We start from the raw sequence: 19,055 nt of genomic DNA on the forward strand, positions 1-19,055 counted from the left end.
CACACACACACACACACACACACACACACACACACACACACACACAGTGATGATGATAAGACAGTCCATAAATGCCCCCTCCCAAACTGGAAGGCTTTAATCATTGTTTTATCTTTATTTGCCGTATTAATTTCTGGTTTCTCAGCTTCTGTGCCCAGGGTAATTTTTAAACAAGTGATAACAACACACTCCTCATGGGCTGCAAAGGAGAGTCATTTTCTCTCTATTGTCCTTTCAGTCTCCTTCCACCTTTAAGGAACAATAATCCTCTCTGACCTCGTTAGCATAAGTAGCTTGTCCCCTTAACATGTGAGCATCAAGCATGCTAACAGATAGCTCTCAGGAAAAGTCATCTTCGCTTTGTTTTTAAGTCTCGATAAAATACATTTTATACACATCAAGGAGAAAACAGCAGTACTGAAACAAGAGCTGTAAAATCTGGGCCTGACTTTGAACATGTGACCTTAAAGAAGCCACTCACTATAGACCTCAGTTTCCTTCCCTTTAAAATAGAAACCAAGAACTGAACAGCGGTGGCGCATGCCTGCCTGTAATCCCAGCACTTGGGAGGCAAAGGCAGGCAGATCTCTCTGAGTTAGAGGCCAGCCTAGTCTACAAAGGGAGTTCCAGGACAGACAAGGCTTCACAGAGAAACCCTGCCTCAAAAAAAAAAAAAAAAAAAAAAGAAAAGAAAAGAAAACTAAAATGTAACTCTCCACTTAGCGAACAAGGCCACCGTGTAAGAAGCCTTACTCAACAGAGATTGTGGACCTCATTGCTGAGCGATGCGCCAGGAACCAGATGATCAACAAAGACAAAGGAAGAGTCTTTCAGTAGTTCAGTTAGAAAGTGTTTGTCCACCACACACAAAGCCCTAGTTTTGATCCTCGCACCATAGCAACCTTTCCTGGTGCTTTAGAATTCAAGGCCATCCTTTAGCTATATAGTTAGAGAAAGAAGAGGAAGGGGAGGGGGAAAGGGAGAAAGAGAGTAATGAGAACAAAGGGAGCTCCGACTTTAGAAACACCATGAAGTTCCTCTATTTTAAGACTGTGAAGAGCATAGATGATATGTCTTATTTAGCTTAGGCTGTCAACTTGACATGGCCTTGAGAACAAATTCTCAGAATGATTGCCCAGTTCATGTTGGCCGGTGGGCATGCCTGTGGGAGACTGTCTTGATTGTGAACAGACGTAAGGGAGTGCAGCCCACTGTGGGCTGCACCATTCCCTGGGCAGGTGGTCCTGGGCTGCATTCGATCCGAAAAGCACCATTCCTCTTTGGCTACTACTTCAGTTCCTGCTCTGACACGCCATGATGATGAAGTGTAACTTGTAACGCTCCTTTATTGGGGTTGTTTAGGCCTCTACCTCCCTTCCACCAGCGCCCTAACCTTAATTAGGAGAGAGAAGATTAGTCCCTGCTAGTTAGGGTCAGTGGGTCTTTTGGGGTTCTATACCCATCTCTGTCAACCACAGATGCCTCTGGACCCCAAAGCATTTCTCTCCATCTGTCTGTTCCAAACCACTACACTGTCTCTGGTCTCTGATCTCTCCAAACTTTTACAGGCCACATGCCAACACTGAACGCCACACAGAACGCCACCTTGTCTTTTTCCAGGCTCTCATATTTATGCTCTCAGAGCCCTAGACCACACCCCCCTCCGTGCCGCATATGGAAGGCCGTTACTAGCTCCACGCGAGACAATTAACAGTGTGGACAAACTATAGCCCAACTAAAACCTCAACAAAAGTGTATTTATGTAACATACAAAGAAACCAAAACCTCCATTACAGTAACCTGTCAGCTGAAATCAACACTCTGTTCCCCTAAGTTGTTTTTGGTTAGTGTCCTATCACAGCAAGAGAGGTGAAATTAGAACAAGGTGCTATTCTTATTTATTACAAATTTGTTCTCTTCTAACTTCAGGCCATGATACCTAATTGAATTGGCTATGCTAATCTACTTACACTAAAGTATATTTTTCTTTCTCAGCCTGGCTTTATCTGCCTCACCAGAACTCCAGATTGGGGAATTTTTAAATTATAGCTCACAGCGCAATCCATAATTCATGCACAAGTAACATCCTTTTGGAAGCTCTTCTTCAATTTTTGTCAGCACTCCTGGGAGCACAGGAGGAATTAAGGCTCCCTAGTTGCGGAACACCCCATGGCTTCATGATACTGACCTCCTTCCCTTCTGCAGAAATTGCTTAGCAGAACTTCAGCAGTCTTCAGCCCTGGCCTCTGGAGTGCCATGGGGAGGGGGGGTGTTAATGTTTTCCCTTGCATTTCAAAAACCACATTAACATTTAAGAGTATGAAAAAACAAAACAAAACAAAACAGACCAAGCAAGGAAGGAAAGTGCAGGGGTGAGAAAGAATCTCCAAAACACCGTGTTTCCAAAAGACCAGAGAGTTTCCAGTCAGTTCTATCGCTGATGAGTTGTACACGGGTGCCGTCTGCACCAGGGACTCAGAGATCGTCTCTTGGAACTGTTTGGCAGCTCTCCGTGCAGCCCAGTAGGTGAAAGGCATGTGTGTTCTTCGTGACCTCTATAGCTGTAGGTCAAATCTGAGAGCATTCCTCTCTCCCCTTTTTTCCAAATTGGGTTTGTGTATAGACCATTGAAAATGCCTTATTAACTAATTTCTGATGTAACTTTATCACAGAGTTCACGCATCACAAAATAGGTTGTTTATACAGAACGATTTGTTTGTTTTTCATGTATATCCAGATTGTCTTTTCTTTGTTTTGTTTCTTCATTTTTCTTTTCTAGGAAAAAGAGGCAGCCCTTGGTATTCACATATGTATCTACCGTGTATTTGCTGAGCATCTATAGACTCAAATAAAAATCCCTATCCTTGCGGAATTAGCAGTCTGTTGGAGGAACCCAACAGTGGGCAAGTAAAATAAGTAAATTGTAGAGTGTGTCAAAAGTAAGAAGAAAAATAAAGCAAGACAAGAATAGGCATAGCCATGGCAGTGGACAGAAGGGAAACTGTGACTTTAAATAGAATTATTACAGAGCCAGGGCAATAATGTACGCCTTAATCCCAGCACTTAGGGAGGCAGAGGCAGGCGGATCTCTGGGAGTTTGAGGCCAGCCTGGTCTACAGAGTGAGTCCAGGACAGGATGGACTACATAGAGAAACCCTGTCTCAGGAAAAAAAAAAAAAAAAAGAATTATTACAGAGTGTCCCGTAAGAAGGCAACATGCAAGCAAGGACCTGAGAGAGAAAAGGGACCGGTCACATGCTTGTGTGGGGAGGTACGCTACGGCAGAGCAAATTAGTGGAACCGGACAGTACATGCAGAAGTGAGACATGAGGTGAAAGGCATGTTCTAGAAACAGCCAAGAGCCCAACGTGCCCTGGACTTAATAAGTGAAAGAAAGAATAATTCAAAGTTAGATCAGGAGGATGAGTGGTGGAAAAATCCGGAAGGACCTTGACCACCTGTAAAGGCCTTGGCTTTTCTTTCTGTGTGGTGGGGAGTCCCTGCACAGTCCCTGAACAGAGGGGTACCACCAGCCAATTTGCTTCAACCAGGGTCGTGCCAGCTAGCCTCCCTCTAAGGCTAACTAAAGTATTCTCGATGAACGAGGGTGTGGCCTCCACCAGCCGCAATGGCGAGGATAAGAACTGACTGATTCTGGAGGTAGAACGGATCTAGAGCCAACAAGCTTAGCAGGTGGAGACGAGGAGTGTGAGAGCAAGAGGATGATGGGAATGCAACTCTGAGTGGCAGCAGTGCGGGCCATCCCCACCCAGTGAGGACATTTGGCACCCTGCATCTAAGTGGCGGAACGTCCGATATTTAGGTTTGAACTCGTGCCTATTTCTCGGCAGTGTCTCAAATTAATAAAAATTATTTATTACAGTAGTTCCAAAATATATTACAGCTATTGTAGCATTGCGTTAGAAGACTGTATGTCTCTACTCTGATGGTAAAGGCCATTTCTTTATTATTAAACTAGTAATGAACTACTTCCACTGGGAAATTTAATAGAGCACATTTGTTGCTCGGAATTAACGAAGTGATCCAGTGATGTGAGGAGGTCACTCTTTGTGACTAATTTAACATATTAAATGGCTTTAAACACATTACATCAGATTGTATTGGTGTTTCAATCATCACTCATAAGCTCTTTGTGTTAACTCTTCATGGAGCTGTAATCATTGAACATAAGCATATACATTTCCCATTTAGTAACATCACTTTGTGGCTTAAAAATTAGATTTTGTGAGAATTCTCTCATAGAAATTGGCATAACCCAGGGCCTTTATCTTTCTAGAAAGTAGATTTACCAGCAAGCTCCTGGACCACAGCAGGATTTAGGGCTATGACTTCCGGTTTCAGGCCACCCAGCAGTGGCACGGAGGATGCCCTTGCCCAGAAGGAAGAAGTGTGTCGTTATCATTGATGTTGTGTAAACATTTTAGGTGATACTGCTAATAAAATGCAAGCTGACTTTATGTCTGGATTCTCTACAATATTCTATTGCACGAACCAAAGGCAAACACCTCCTACCTACCCCTCTTCCACTCCACTCCCACTCTCTGTTTGGACTGTGGGCATAAACTGTAATTTAAGTCTTTGTTCCCTTATCTGCTTAATGACAACCTTCAAGCCCACCATTCTGACATCATAAGGATTCAAAACAAAATGAAGTAAAAGTACAGGGGATGATAGTATTGGTGAACCGTTGAAAGTCTTCTTATAGCATGAAGATAAATGGGTGTATAGGTAACAACCTTTTCACACCCGCTGTGCTTTCTAGCTCCTAGAACTCTGTCTGTGCTGATCCCTACATTGGGGCCCTTTTCTCTATTCCTGTTTTGAAACTCTGTTCCTCCCAGCCGGGAGGGCCAGCTGTTCCCAGCTCTGGGAAGCCTTTTCTTATTCTCACAGATAATATAATCTCTGTCCTTTCTCCCATCCAAGTACTGAACAGGCCAGACCCTGCTTAGCTTTTCTAGACTAGATGAGCTTGGGCACATTCAGGGTGGTATGGCTGTAGACTTTCCTTTCTTCCTTTTACGTCTCTGTTGTTGAACCCAGACCTCCTGTACTAACATCTGTATTTTTCATGAGACGCCCAGGGGACTAGTGTGCACTGTGAAGAGAAGTCCTACTTTGACTATCACTTCTTGAACTTGGTTGCCTGTTGAATTGTCGGAGGGGTTTTAAAGCTTAATTCCCAGTCTCTACCCCCAAGAGCCTCTGATCCGGTTGATCTGGGCACAGCCTGGACATCAGTGTTGTTAAGATTCCCAGTGACACCAATATGCAGCAATGTGGGAGACCCACTGTTCTGTAAACGCCCCTCCCACTTCCTTACGAGGCCTTCAGGCTCACTCATGCTCTCTGATGCTGTGATTATTTGTGTTCACACGTGTTTTCTCACCTCGGTTAAACCATGTCTTTTAAGAGTAAAAACTAACTTTTAATTCAGTTTTATCACCTTCTTCCTTACAAAGCAGCCACGTTATAGGAATTTAATATTTACTGAAGGAATGGTTTATTTGTAAGCTTAAATTGTTCTCTTGACACCATAAATGTGGCTATTTGCCCAAACCTGAGGATTATTGGGACATAGCCTCAAAATCGTGGAGTTGTTTCTCAGTTCCAAGACCAAATCTCTGGAAAATCGGGGGCAAATAACTAGAATGGGCTTTCTAACAGAGCGTGGATTCTCTGGGTACCAGTGTGGCCATCCAGTTCCATCTACGTGTCTTTCCTGTAGAAAGCCGGAGCTTCGAATCCTGGTTCCAGAGGGCAGTGCAAAGTGATGCAGAATGTCCCCACATACTTTGGGCATCCAATTCGGAACTCTTGGCTAAAGCTTGATATTTTTCTTTCTCCCCAGGGTACCATTTTGATATCTGTGGGGATCGTTGGATCGTTGTTCTCACCATGAAGGCATCTGTTACTGAAGTGTTCCTTGGTAAGTACTTTTATATACGTGTATCTGGATACTCATTGAATCTGGCCAAGACAAAATCCAAGATCCTGTGTGTGTGCGTATGTGTGTTCATATAAAGCAAATATATATCATGTATACATAGTATGCACACGTATCTGTACTTTTCAGCAACAAACAAATATTTCAGAAATAGTATATTTGCAGATTTTGAATTTAGGATCCATTTGTTTCTTCATTTCTTTTCTTTTTCTTTTTTTTGGTTTTTGAGACAGGGTCTCTCTCTCTCTCTCTCTCTCTCTCTCTCTCTCTCTCTGTGTGTGTGTGTGTGTGTGTGTGTGTGTGTGTGTGTGTGTGTGTAACCCTGGCTGTCCTAGAACTCACTCTGTAGATCAGGCTGGCCTCAAACTCACAGAGACCTGCCTGCCTCAGCCTCCTGAGTGCTAGAATTAAAGGCATGTGCCACCACTGCTGGGCGTGTTTCTTAATTTCTAAAAGAGAAAGAGAATGTTTATCACTTTCATACTTCTGCCATAATCTCATACTTTGGGGATGAAATATTTGAGGCATTTCTTATCTCTGAAGAATACAGTTTAGACATATCTTTGAGGAACAGCAGGCCAACCGGAGTACAGACACTGCTAGTTGGTTTAGGACTGAGCCCAGGGTAATAATAGTCTGTTAAGTTAGTACCCACTGACTGAGGCTTTGCCAGCCAGCAGATTCCTGTAGGTCATGATGAAACTGTGGCATACAAATTCCTTATAGTCTCTATTAATTTGCTGGGGCTGTACCACAAGCTGGGTCACCTAGAACACCATAAAATGTGTTATCTTCTAGCTCTAGAGAGTTGAAACCCAAAATCAGTGTGTTGGTGAGGATGGCTCCTTCAGACGACGTTGAAGGAGAAGTCTATCCCATGCCTCTTCCCTAACTCCCAGGCAATTTATGGTGTTCTTTGCTGATAGGTACAACACTCTTGGCCCCACCACCTTCACATAGCATCCCATATATGCACATCTGTCTCTGGCTTTTCCCTTTTTGTAATGATATCAGTTTTATTGGGTCAAGAATTCCTGTATGACCTCAATTCCATTCAACCGATGAGATATCCTATTCACCTGTTTCCAGATCAGGTCATATTCAGAGTAACTGGGGACCCAGACTTCAGTGCATACATTGCATGGGGGAGGGATGAAATTTAACCCATACAGAGTGAGAAAATGTTTACATCTGCGCTGCGGACATCTTTTGGGGTACAAATGAGGACTGGAGAAAAAAGGTGACATAATCTGCAAGGCAAAGGGGATTTCGTTATAGGAGGGTGAGTCAGAGAGAGGTCATGGGTCCTGAGACACCATCAGTTTGCTGACATCGACAGCCAGTCATTATACCTTTTCCTATAGTCCAGTGGATCTCAACCTTCCTAATGCTGTGACCCTTTCATACATTCCTCATGTTGTGGTGACCCCCAACCATGAAACTATTTCACTGCTTCTTTATAATTACAATTTCGCTTCTGTTATGAATCATAATGTAAATATCTGATGTGCAGGTATCTGATATGCGACCCCTGTAAAAGGGTCATTTGACCTCTTAGGGAGGTCATGACCCGCAGGTTGAGAGCCACTGTCTTAGCGCCTGCTGTTTCTTCTGTAAATGATGTGACTGAGCTAGGGACCACCCAGATCTTTGTCAAGTGTCTTCAGGGTGTTAGGACAGTTTTCTCCAAACCACTTGTCTCTCAGTTAGCTCTCCCTTTCTCAGAGAGGAACATCAGTAGGTAGGTCATTGTTCATCCTCAGTGCCACCATATGCTGTTTCTGTCACATGGTGGTGGGGAGCACAAACAGACTTCAGGGTACTCATGCAGGAGCTCTCTCCCCAACTACTGATGCTCTCATCAGATTGGGAAAGAACCAAGAATCAGCTGTTACAAGGAAGTCACTGTCTGTTTCCAGGCTCTTAGTGTCTTGTTCAAAGAATTCAGGAAGCACATATAGGAATCACAGTAACAAGAAGTTTTATTCAGAAGCAAAGTGGCAGTACAGCGCAAACACACTGCAAGGGAGCAGCGGGCTCCTTGAGTTAGAACACTGACAGATCTCTGGCTACTGCCCTGAGCATCTGGGCTTCCTCTTATGGGGTCTAGGAGAAAGAGCAGTTGGTTGCAAAGGGACATACTTTGGGTGCTTTTGTTTTAATTGAGTTGGCTTGGATTATGTTCGCCTTTCTCTTTTTGAAGATTTAGTACTTTTAATTTTCTGTGTGTGGTGTGTGTGCGTGCGTGCACATGAATGCAGCTACCCACATAGTCCAGAAAAGAAAGCCAGACTCCCAGCAGCTGAAGTTACAGGGCACTATGTTCTCTGTGGATTCTGGGAACTGAACTAGAGGTAATAGGCCCTCTCCACCTCTGATCCACTTCTCCAGCCCCAAATAAGACTTTCTTTATGTACATGTGCCTAATCATAATTCACCTAACACTAATCATATACACATCCACTTACGCACAGGCATCAGATGAGAAACAGGAGAATTTCCCTGAAGCTCCACTCACAGGACACAGTTTCTCTTACTTTGCATGCACCCAAAACTGACCAATCCAGGCTGAGTCAGCCCCGTCTTTAGCTTCCTGGTATGTTAGGAAACATTCTTAATGGAAAATAGCTGCAAAGGGAGAGTTACCAAAGGTGTTGAGATGAGCGATGGCATTATTTAAAGCAGGGTGTGTGCGCTGCTCTGTGTGGGTGGGAGTCCCAGGTTATTAAATGCATGCTTAGAAGAGGGATTGGGGGTAGCTAGAGCCAAGGGAAATTCTGCTTAGCTAGGCTTTCCCAACATTAGGCTGCTCCATCAATGCAGTTATGTTACATGCCTCGCCTGCTTTAGTAATGAAGAGAACATTTTCCTTGGAAGTGCAATCTTTCACTTCCACCTTATTATTTTGAGCTGCAGGTTGTAAAATACTAATTAATAAAGTAACAGTTTTCTTTAGCCCCGCTAGGTTCCAAAATAATTGACACACAGAGACTATGATTTATTTTACAAGCTTAAAGCACAGGAGCTGGGCAGATATCAACCCTCTAAGCTCTTTAGCTACCTCTCAGCTATGCAACCCAATTTACTTGACACTAAGTCGCTCTGTCTGGGCTGTATCTGCTCCATCGTTCTGTCCTCAGGGCCACATGCTCATCATCCTTCCTGACCCATGGCAGCTCCCTTCCTGCTCTATCTTCTGCTCCTTCTCCCCGCCAAGCCTGGGAACCCAAACCCACCTACCTTTCTTCTGCCAAGTCACAGGCTTCAGCATTTTTATTAACCAATCAACTTTAAATTAGGTAGAGCAAGGTTTACACAACAAAGACAAGTGTGCATGAGGAAGTGGTCCTCTGGGTGGCAATCAGATCTGGGGAGCCTGTAGCTAGTATTAGAATACACAGCATCAGACCATCCCCGACAACAGGTTAACAAGTTTTTAACATTAGAAAAGTGGAGGTGAGTACTTCCTGTTCTTCACCTTGGCACAAGGTCAAGGTGGAAAGGAGAACCTCACAAGGGAATTTCTTCCAATCTTCAAGCTCTACCTCAATATCTGCATGGGGGAAAGTGAAGACAGACTGGCCCAGGCAGCCAAGGTGTTGGAGCAACTCACAGGCCAGACATTTGTAGGTCTTTTGGCACCAAGTGAAATAAAAAGATTGTCTTTCCCTGCACAGCTCATGGGACCACAGCAGAAGAAATCCTGGAAAAGGTCTGCATGTGCAGGAGTATAAGTTACGGAAAAGTAACTTCTCAGATACTGGAAACATTGGTTTGAGGATTCAAGAACACATTGATCTGAGCATCACATATGACCCAAGCTTTGGGATCTGTGGCCTGGATTTCTATGTGGTGTTGGGTAGGCGAGGTTCCAATATCACAGACAAGAAGCAAAGGACAGGATATAGCAGAGCCAAATGCAGAATCAACAAAGAGAAAGCCATGCTCTGCTCCCAGCAGACGTATGCTGGGATCATTCTTCCTGGCAAATAAATGCTATCCAAAAGGCCAATAAATTTTCCTCGGGGGCGGGGGAAGGGACAAGTGGAGGTGAGAAGAAGGAGAATAGGAAGAATTCCCTAAAACAAAAGGAAATGAATCTTAAGGATGTTCCACACCCTGCCCTTTCCTAAGCATCACAGAGCCAAGACCTAGCTGCTCTGCTCACTGCCTCTCTTGGCCTGCTCTTTTCCTCACGGGGATGCTCATAAAATCACAGTAGAAAAAGAGCTCCCTGTGCCTCAACACAATGGAAGCCACATATGACAGACAACCCCACAGCTTGGCCCACACTACGTACTTCCTCTCTGATGGTGAGTGAGATAACTATGTCCACTCTTGCACTGAAGTTCCTAGCCAGATCAGTTAGGCAAGGAAAAAGTTAAAAAGAAACAAACAAACCAAAAGACACCGAGGCTCCAGCCAGACCACATACTGCTCTTCAGGATGACTTGTCACCTATATTAGACAGCTCACAACCTGCTGTAACTCCAGCTCTAGAGGACCCTCGTTCCTCCGGGTAACAGAGACACCGGCAACCAATATCCCCCCCAACACACGCTTAATTAAAATTAATAGTTTAATTGGAAAATACTATTTATATTTGGAAAAAAAACCTCAAAATCATCTATGAAAACAGGTGACATGATATGTGAAAAATGTACACCAACAGGCCTTTAGAACTAGCAAACAGATTCATTAAATTTACAGAATTTTGTTACATTTCATTGTGTGACCAAATATGGCTGACAGAACAACATAAACGAAGGAAAGATTTGTTTGAGGTTATTGTTTCAGTGCATAATGTTAAAAAAAAAAAAAAGCCTGGGAGGGCGTTCTGTTCACTGGAGAACTCAGGGCATAGGCTCAGCAGGTCATGGCAGACCAGTTAGGGGTTTCAAAGCATGGCACGGTGACTAGTTCATGGTACTATGTTGCTTGCTTGGAACTTACCAGAAAAGTGGATCTAAAATGTTCTCATAGTACAAATGTGTGTGTGTGTGTCTATGTGTCTGTGTGTATGTGTGTGTATGAAGTGCTGAACATATCAATTAGCATGACTTAATCATTCCACACAGTACACAAAGATCAAAGCAACAGACTGAGTGGTTGAATATCACAGTTTAGTTATAATTTAATAGAACCAGGGGAGGGAATTGTAGGCTTAGATTTTTCAAACTCATACTTTATTTAGGGTTCCCAGGTGCCATCCTCATGTAGGAGATTTGTAGGAAAAGAGGCTGAAGACCTCTTTAAGCTACTTCCTGCTGACTAGGGTCATTGGGTTCTTTGGGGATATACCAATCTCAGTTGTCAGGATACCAGCTGTCTGGTCAAAATAGTAAAACAGCAGCTACTACAGCAGCAAACAGCAAAAGCTGTGGTACCACTCACCAAAGTGGCCAGACTCTGCCCAAAGAGCTGAAGTGGCAAAGCAGAACAAAATGTTCTCTGAAGTGTTTCCATCTTCAAAAACTGGCAAATTGATCCAAACCATCGCAAAGCAGGGAGATGCAAAAAGTGCTGTCTCACTGTCTGTGGACTTCTATTCATCCCTCCCAGAGTCACACAAGATTGGTTTCCAACTGGTAAAAACTACGCCCCTTGAAGGAGGTAGCTTCCAGCCGACACAGATCATGAGCCTTTGGAGGAGGACGAAGGGGTTGACATTCCCACATCCTACACTTGGAACCAAAACAAACAAACAAACAACAACAACAACAAAAACATATTTATGTCACACAACTGAGTTTTCAAAGAAACTAGAAACTTCCACTTCAGGGAATAGTAAATCACTCCATTACTGAAAAAAGGAAAAGACATTACTGTGCCAGGGTTCCTCTGAGTCCTCATGTATCTTCACCCCCAGCGTCACTTTCCTCTGCTCAGTGGTCAGGGGCATTTTCTAAGTATTCCTAGCATCCCCCACCTCTCCCACCACACCCCAGCTGGGTATTATGACAGCCTCCTGGCCCCAAATCCTTCGTCCTCCCTCCCTCTCCACCATGCCCTGCTAGTATCCACAAAGCCTATTTCTTTTTGTTTGTCTGTTTTGCTTTGAGACAGGGTTTCATGGCCGCTCAGAGGATTAGAGGTGTGAGCCAGCACGCCTGGTTATGAAGGTCTGTTTCTTATCACCATTCTCTTGACTGAAGCTCTTCATGCTTCTCCTTTTCCAGCATGGAGCCTTGAGTCTTAGGGTGCTTTGCTTCCGAAACCCTAAGGGCGATGCTCTTGCAGTCTTTCCTGCTTCCTTCTCTCACCACAGTTTTTACCCTGAACTTCCCAGATGATGGCAGCATTTCTCATCCCCAAGCCATGGAAGACACCGTATCCTCTTTAGGAATTCTCTGGTCCTCATTCTCACACTCAAAATCCCCACTTGGTCCTACAAGAAGTTTCACTGCAAACCACAGTCTCCATGAGATGAGAGCATCTATCTTGGTGGCCTATCTCTATTCTGATCACGGATGCATTACCTTTGCCCTCTCAGTACTCTACCCCAAATGATAGTCATTGAGGACAGGAACTATGTCTTTCACTGCTGTAACTGGTATTCTTCATGTATCAGAGCCATTCAGCAAAGGATTGTCCCTAGTGATGCTGAATTTGTAAGGCATCAAAGTCATCCAACAATATTACCAAATTTTTTAAATTAATACCAGTTTCTTAGTTACTGTGTACCAGAGTTAACATGTTTTCTTTCTCTTAAGGTTTATTTTTATTATTTTAGTCATGTGCATGTGTGTGGGGTCTGGGGGAGAGTTTATCTGCACATGAATGCAAGTGTACACAGAAGTATTTGATATCCATGGAGCTGGGATTATAGGCTTTTATAAGCTGCCTGGTGTGGGTGCTGGGAATCGAACTCAGGTCCTCAGGAAGAGAAGGAGATGTGATCTTAATCACTGAGCCATCTCTTTAGTTCATCATGTTTCTTTTAGATCCCTAAGCATACTACAGAATTTTGTGCTACTCGTTGTTTTAGGGTCTCAAGCATAGTCAACATTTCTACCCAGAGGAAACAGAAAAGAAATAGAAATAGAAATAGAAAAGCTAAGACTCTTGCTACCAAATGTGCTTTCCTGTTCCAGCCTCAGATGTAGGCAAGGTGTTAGCTTTGATCTGGGTTTCCTTTTCCTAAAATGAGGGGCAGAGGATAAATTCCAAAGCTCTCTCTAGGTTTTCAGTTCTATTATTTGAAGTCCATGTTGATATTTCGTGGGATTATAGAAAAAGTCTGGTGTTTGCTGTGAAGCTGATCTGTATCATCCTCAAGGTTCCAGTGAGTACATACATCTCAGGTTAAAGCATTAGAGAACTTGAATGACTGAGATGATCTGCTCTGTAGAATAAGGTTTCAAGGAGTTGGGGGCACTACTTGTGATAGTGGATTGAGGCCCGAAAAGATCTAACAAGACATTTCTGGGCAAGAACGAGGCATTTCTGTGAAGGCTCCAGGCACCTAAATGCTTGCTGACTTGATTGTTGATGACCTGTCCTGACATTCCATGCCTTCTCTTGAGATTAGATTATATTCATTACTTATTACAAAACATGAGCACAGATTAATCATGCCAATAACATTAGAATGCACTTTTCATCATAAGTCCATATGACTTTAATGTGACCAAATTAAAAATAATTTAATGAGGTAATCTGTTTTTAATTGTGAAAGAAACATATGTCCTATAAAACATATGTTTTTTATGTAAACAGTATGATACAGTAGGGAGAAATGCAGAACATAGAATATATAAATCATGATCTTGTCATTATACACATTTGGTATATTGTTCCAGGGTTTGTTATTTTTTTTCCTCTGCCTCTATTTTAGCTGTCAAAATCATTGTTAAAGTTATAGCTGAGCACTTCACACTTAACTTAATCACTTTCTGCACATCCCTTGTAACAAATGCTCACACTTTCCCGATTGTTGGGACATTTCCAACATTCTATTTTTTCCAGGTTGCCATTAGAAATGCTCTAATGAGAATCTTTACATAAATCTGTCTATATCAAAGATTATAACTTGGGATATATTCCTAGGAGGGTAGTTTCTATGTCAGTGGAGATAATTTCCAAGGCTCTTGAAACCGATTATCAAATTGCTTTCCTGTATGGCTCCGCCCTCACCAACAGAGCAGAGAAATTCACTAGCCCCAATTCCCCACCAGGATTAAGTGTAATTTTCTGTTCCATGCACAGGGACATAACACAGAAAAACAATCTCTCATTTTCTTTTCGTCTGCATTTTGAATCGTTAATAAAATTCAATGTTGTTTCAACTTTATCCTTTTGTGTTTTCTTTATTTTTGAATTATCTGTATTGTCAGCCTGTTAGAATTGAACATAAAAACAATTACACCTTGGGAACCTTAACTGTGGCTAGTTTGCTATCACACCAGAGAGGAAACAAGATCAGGAAGTAGAACTTTTTAAATTAAAAAACATAATTTTAATACTTAATTTTCTCAAAATTTCAAGAGCTACTAAATGAAAGATGAAACAGCATAGGGTTTTCAAAACAGAACACCAAGGGACATCACTTCACAGTTGCTTTAGAGCCTTGCATGCTTGCCTCAATTTCCTCCAGGTTTGTACACACGAATGGTCTCAGTGGGTAGGTAATTAGAACTACTATTCGGAAAGAGTTGGCTTGCAGATCTGCCTGCTGCTTTCCATAGGCATGGGGTCAGCCTTCCCTCTTTGTGCTCTGCTGGGCTTCCTAGGAAAATGAACGTTAAGAGTGATTTTCCTCCTACCCAAGTTCAGCATCTACCACTTTCTTTTTGTTTGTGAGTGGAAAGAGTGATGCATCTTCACAATTACGCATTTGCAAGTGTGTGTGTGTGTGTGTGTGTGTCAATGAGCCCGCCATACATGTGTGTATGTCTGAGGTTGATATCCAAACTCATCCCTCTATGGCTCTCCACTTTATTTTTGAGACAAGGTCTCTCACTAGGCTAGGCTGGCCGACCAATGAGCTCCAGAGATCTTTCTGTCTCCACCTCCAACCCAAGTGCTGATGTTAGAGATACAAACCCCTGCATCAGGCTTTTCCATGGATGGTCAATATCCAAACTCAGGTCCACATGCTTTGTGCAGCTGGTACTTTATGCTCTGAGCTGTCTCCCCAGCCATCCAGAGTACTACTTTCAATGTACCAAGAGATGCCTTGCAAAGGGGAAAGGAAAACCACATGGGCAGGCTGTGATAAACAACCCTGTTCGAGAGGAGACGGAATTAGAGGTGCTTTAACTGACAAGGCAGGAGGGTCCATGTGTGTGTGTGATAACATTGTTGCCCTGTGTTGGTAAACTGAGGCAGCGAGGCATGCGCTCACTCATCCTGGAAGGTCTTGAGTGACTAAACAAGTACTGAGGTGCTCTTACAGAAATGTTTACGGTTCTGATGACACCAAGACTTAGAAAGACTTCCCAATGACCCACAGGTAGTGTTTATCTTTCCCAAGAATTAACACTCAAGTTTTTTTCACTTTATGTTTTCAAACTCACTTTCTATTTGTGTGTTTTATTTATTTATGTACTTACGCATTTATTTGGTATGTGCTTAGTGTGCCTTTTACAAAATATTCCCAGATTCTGGCTATTTATTTCTGTGCAGAAATTGAAAGGGTGATCTTTATACAAAATCAAATGACATAGAGACTGGTATAAAAAAAAAAAAAAGAAAGAAAAGAAACAGATCTCCAGGCTACTCCCACACACCCAAACCCCAGAAGTAAATAACACCTAAAAAATGTCAGCCTTCATGCTTCTTGGCTGCATTTTCTGCCCTCTCCCAGTTCTCTTTCGTTTTTCTGTTCTTGTGTGGCCAAGCGAGCAGCTGACCTCTCTTCAGCTGCTGCTAAGAGGTGAAGAAAGGGCTGACGTGGTGGCTGTATCGCTGGCACAGATTACACAGTGTCTTCGTGGGTTTGGGATGCCGTAGCCAGCTGACATAGAATGGTACCTTACAGAAAACTAGAAGCTAATCTGACAAGCTTCTGAAGGCTGGGAAGGCCAAGATAAAGACACCAACAGTTGACATCCCCTTAAATGATGAAAGGGACAAAACAGCTCTTTGAGACCCCTTTTACAAAGGCCCTAATTCCAATTATTTTAAAAAATTTGTGTGTATGTATATGTTTGTGTATGTATATGTGTGTGTATATGTTTGTGACATGTGAGAGAGTGTGGGTGTGCCACAGTGAGCATTTAGAGATCGGGGACAACTGTAGAGCTAGGTCTTTGCCTTCCACCCTGTTTGAGACAGGGGTTCTTTGTTGTCTGCTGCTGGTAAGCCCAGGATAGCTGGACTTGGAGCATCTGGGGGAGGCTCCTGTCTCCTCCCATCTCACCATAAGAGCAATGGGACACAGGACTGTAGAGCTATGTTGCTATGTCTAGCTTAACCTGGGTTCTGGGCAATAGAACTTAAGTGTTTTACCCCTGAAGCCATCATTGCAAGCCCATGGATTCCGTTCATGACTATTTCCATTTTCATCCTCTACCAAAAGATCCACTTATAGTGCTGTGCCCATAAGGGTTACAATTTCAACATAACGGTTTTAAGGGGACACAGATGAATTTCTGTAGCACTGGCCTTATAATTTTCTCTAATACTTGATATTACTACCTTTTCTTTCAAAACTAGATGCCAATTTAAGAGTCCACTTGTACCTAAGTTGAATGTGTGTGTGTGCGCGCGCGCATGCATGTGTATGTTGAGAGAGGAGAGAGAGATCAACTGTCATGTGTCTTTTAGTCAGAGACTCACTATGTAGCCTTGAACTAAGATCCTCCTGCCTTAAGCCTCCTAAGTGCTAATACTACAGGTGTGTGTTCCCAACTTGGGTTCAAATGCCTGTTTAGATTTCCTTGTTTTCCAGTGCTCATCTCCAGAACCCCAGAAAAATCAGTTAGATTGAGATACATGCTGACAATGCACTGCTTTGCAGGCAGTTAAAATGATTGAAGGAAGAACATTAAATGACAAGAAAACGCTGTGTACATGTGGGTTGAAGTAAGTTATAAAGCACCATAAATGGTATGAGCATGATCAAAGGTTAAAGTGCTCATATGAACGCATGTAAATACACATACAGAAAACAAACTGCTGTGTTCATCCATGTCTCCTATACTGTTTTTCACATTTTTCTAGAAGAACCAGCATCGCTTTTGCAATAAGAAAAAAAAAAAAGAGCCAACGTTATTTTTTTAAAGCACAAAGCTCAAGCTTATTCTATGTACTTGAGAAGGAGCCAGAAAATGTGGCCTTAAATTCTTCAGCCCCTTGATTCACTTGTTACTAAATCCATGAAGACATCAGTGTCTAACTCCTGATGTCTAAGGCAACAGGACCAGGGCTGCTGCTTGGTGGCAGCACCAGCGGTCCACTCTCAGACATTGTGAGAGTTTTCCCTTCTCCCCTGTCCCTACCCCCATGTCCCCCTTCCCAGTACAGCCTCTGCTAAGGCTGTTCACAGATCCCCTCCATTCAGCCTTCCTACAGTCATTCTTACACACACACACACACACACACACACACACACACACACATAGAGAGAGAGAGAGAGAGAGAGGCATGCACATGTGCATTGAAACACGTGGTTTACTCTTTGTGTGTGGTTCTTTGCGCATTGGCAAATTGGCCACTTGGAAGCTGTTGTGAAATTTGAGAAAAGGTCGTGAGAAAGGTGTGGGTGCTCTCTCCACACCCACACTTCATTCCTAGGATCAGGCCCACGCTCCCCCGCCCCCGGAAAAAGAGCCGCAGACATGGTGTGTCGAAACAAAAGGCAGCAGACATAGCAGATACCAAGATGGTTTTCTAGAAAGGCCTTTCAGCAGAGGCTAAGACACTTTACACACTCGACCTCTCACTTCACCAACATAAGAAAAGCTTCATTTCATCCAGGAAACCTCATGTGTAACGTTGCAAATAGGAGAGGCCATAAAGAAAACGCTGTTTGGGGAAAATGATATTAAAATTAGACTAATTTTGTTTTTTCTGTTCCTCACACAGTTTTGCTGGTAACTGGAATACATTCAAATAAAGAAATGGCAAAGAAGATTAAGAGACCCAAATTCAGTGAGTAAAATCAAAACTCCTTTCTGGCAAAAGGCGGTGTGCCACGTGTGGAGAGCGATAGCACCTGAGTTAGAGGGTGGATGTCAGTCTTTGGGCTTAGCCAGGACTTTTGTTCCTATGCCTGCTGCTTTGTATTTAAATGGCGGTGTGTCTGATTTGTTATGTACCTCATTCCAAAGAACATTCGATGTGAATCCTGATTTTAAAGTAAAACAACTGTAGTTCCACCGCAACAGGAAAACTCAAAGGTCACACATAGAACCAGGCAACTGATTAGGCAATAGTTCATATCTCAATTCCCCATGGTGGAAGATTCAGTGTGGCTAACACAAAAGTCCATCACAGCTTCCTGTCTCCCCAAATGCCTGGGAAAGAGACAGAAAGACCATGAGACCTTAAGGAGAAACAACAAAAAAGGAGTCCCTTGCCCTCATCCCCAACATGGATCTGGTTTACATTTCTCACTGATTACAATTTCAACACAACTTATGAAACCACATAGCTGTAAAGATTGCCTGCAGATCCTAGACCCTAGCCTATCAGGTCTCATCAGGACTGGCTGCATTGTCCTCCTCTGAGGCCTGGCTGCACTGTCCTCCTCTGATCACCTCTCAGGGGGAGGTGATCAAAGAGCCTGGAGGAGGAGCATGGGAGGAAAAGAGGGAGGGAGGAAAGGTAGGATTGGGAGGGGATGAGGGAGGGGGCTACAGCTGGGATACTAAGTGAATAAATTGTAATAAATGAAAAAGAAAGAAAGGAAGAAGGAAGGAAGGAAGGAAGGAAGGAAGGAAGGAAGGAAGGAAGGAAGGAAGGAAGGAAAGAAGGTTGCTTGCAGAACGCCAATTTCTCCTACCACCATTCCTTTGCTAGACCTGATCATCTGTCCCTGCGTCTTTAGAGGTGGTTTATAGAAGGAATGTTGCAGAGTCTGAAGCCATGAACCAGGGGAGCACTATTGAGCTGTAAGCATAACTCAACAGGCCATTCTGTT

The 19,055-nt window shown here is 43.2% G+C and overlaps 1 protein-coding gene and 1 pseudogene across 1 annotated transcript in view; both read left to right on the plus strand.

Moving 5' to 3' along the window:
* Vit (vitrin) overlaps positions 1-19,055 on the plus strand; it is a 114,333-nt gene that overhangs the window by 16,581 nt on the left and 78,697 nt on the right. Inside the window, exons 2-3 of the mRNA XM_055621853.1 lie at positions 5,873-5,950; positions 17,999-18,064. Coding sequence (XP_055477828.1) covers positions 5,920-5,950; positions 17,999-18,064 — 97 coding nt within the window. The 5' untranslated portion in view covers positions 5,873-5,919. The remainder of the gene's footprint in view (positions 1-5,872; positions 5,951-17,998; positions 18,065-19,055) is intronic.
* On the plus strand, positions 7,030-9,961 carry LOC129687109 (60S ribosomal protein L11-like; annotated as a pseudogene).

This window comes from Psammomys obesus, unplaced genomic scaffold, assembly GCF_907164565.1.
Source record: "Psammomys obesus unplaced genomic scaffold, mPsaObe1.curated_primary_1811, whole genome shotgun sequence".
Taxonomy (NCBI): Eukaryota; Metazoa; Chordata; class Mammalia; order Rodentia; family Muridae; genus Psammomys; species Psammomys obesus.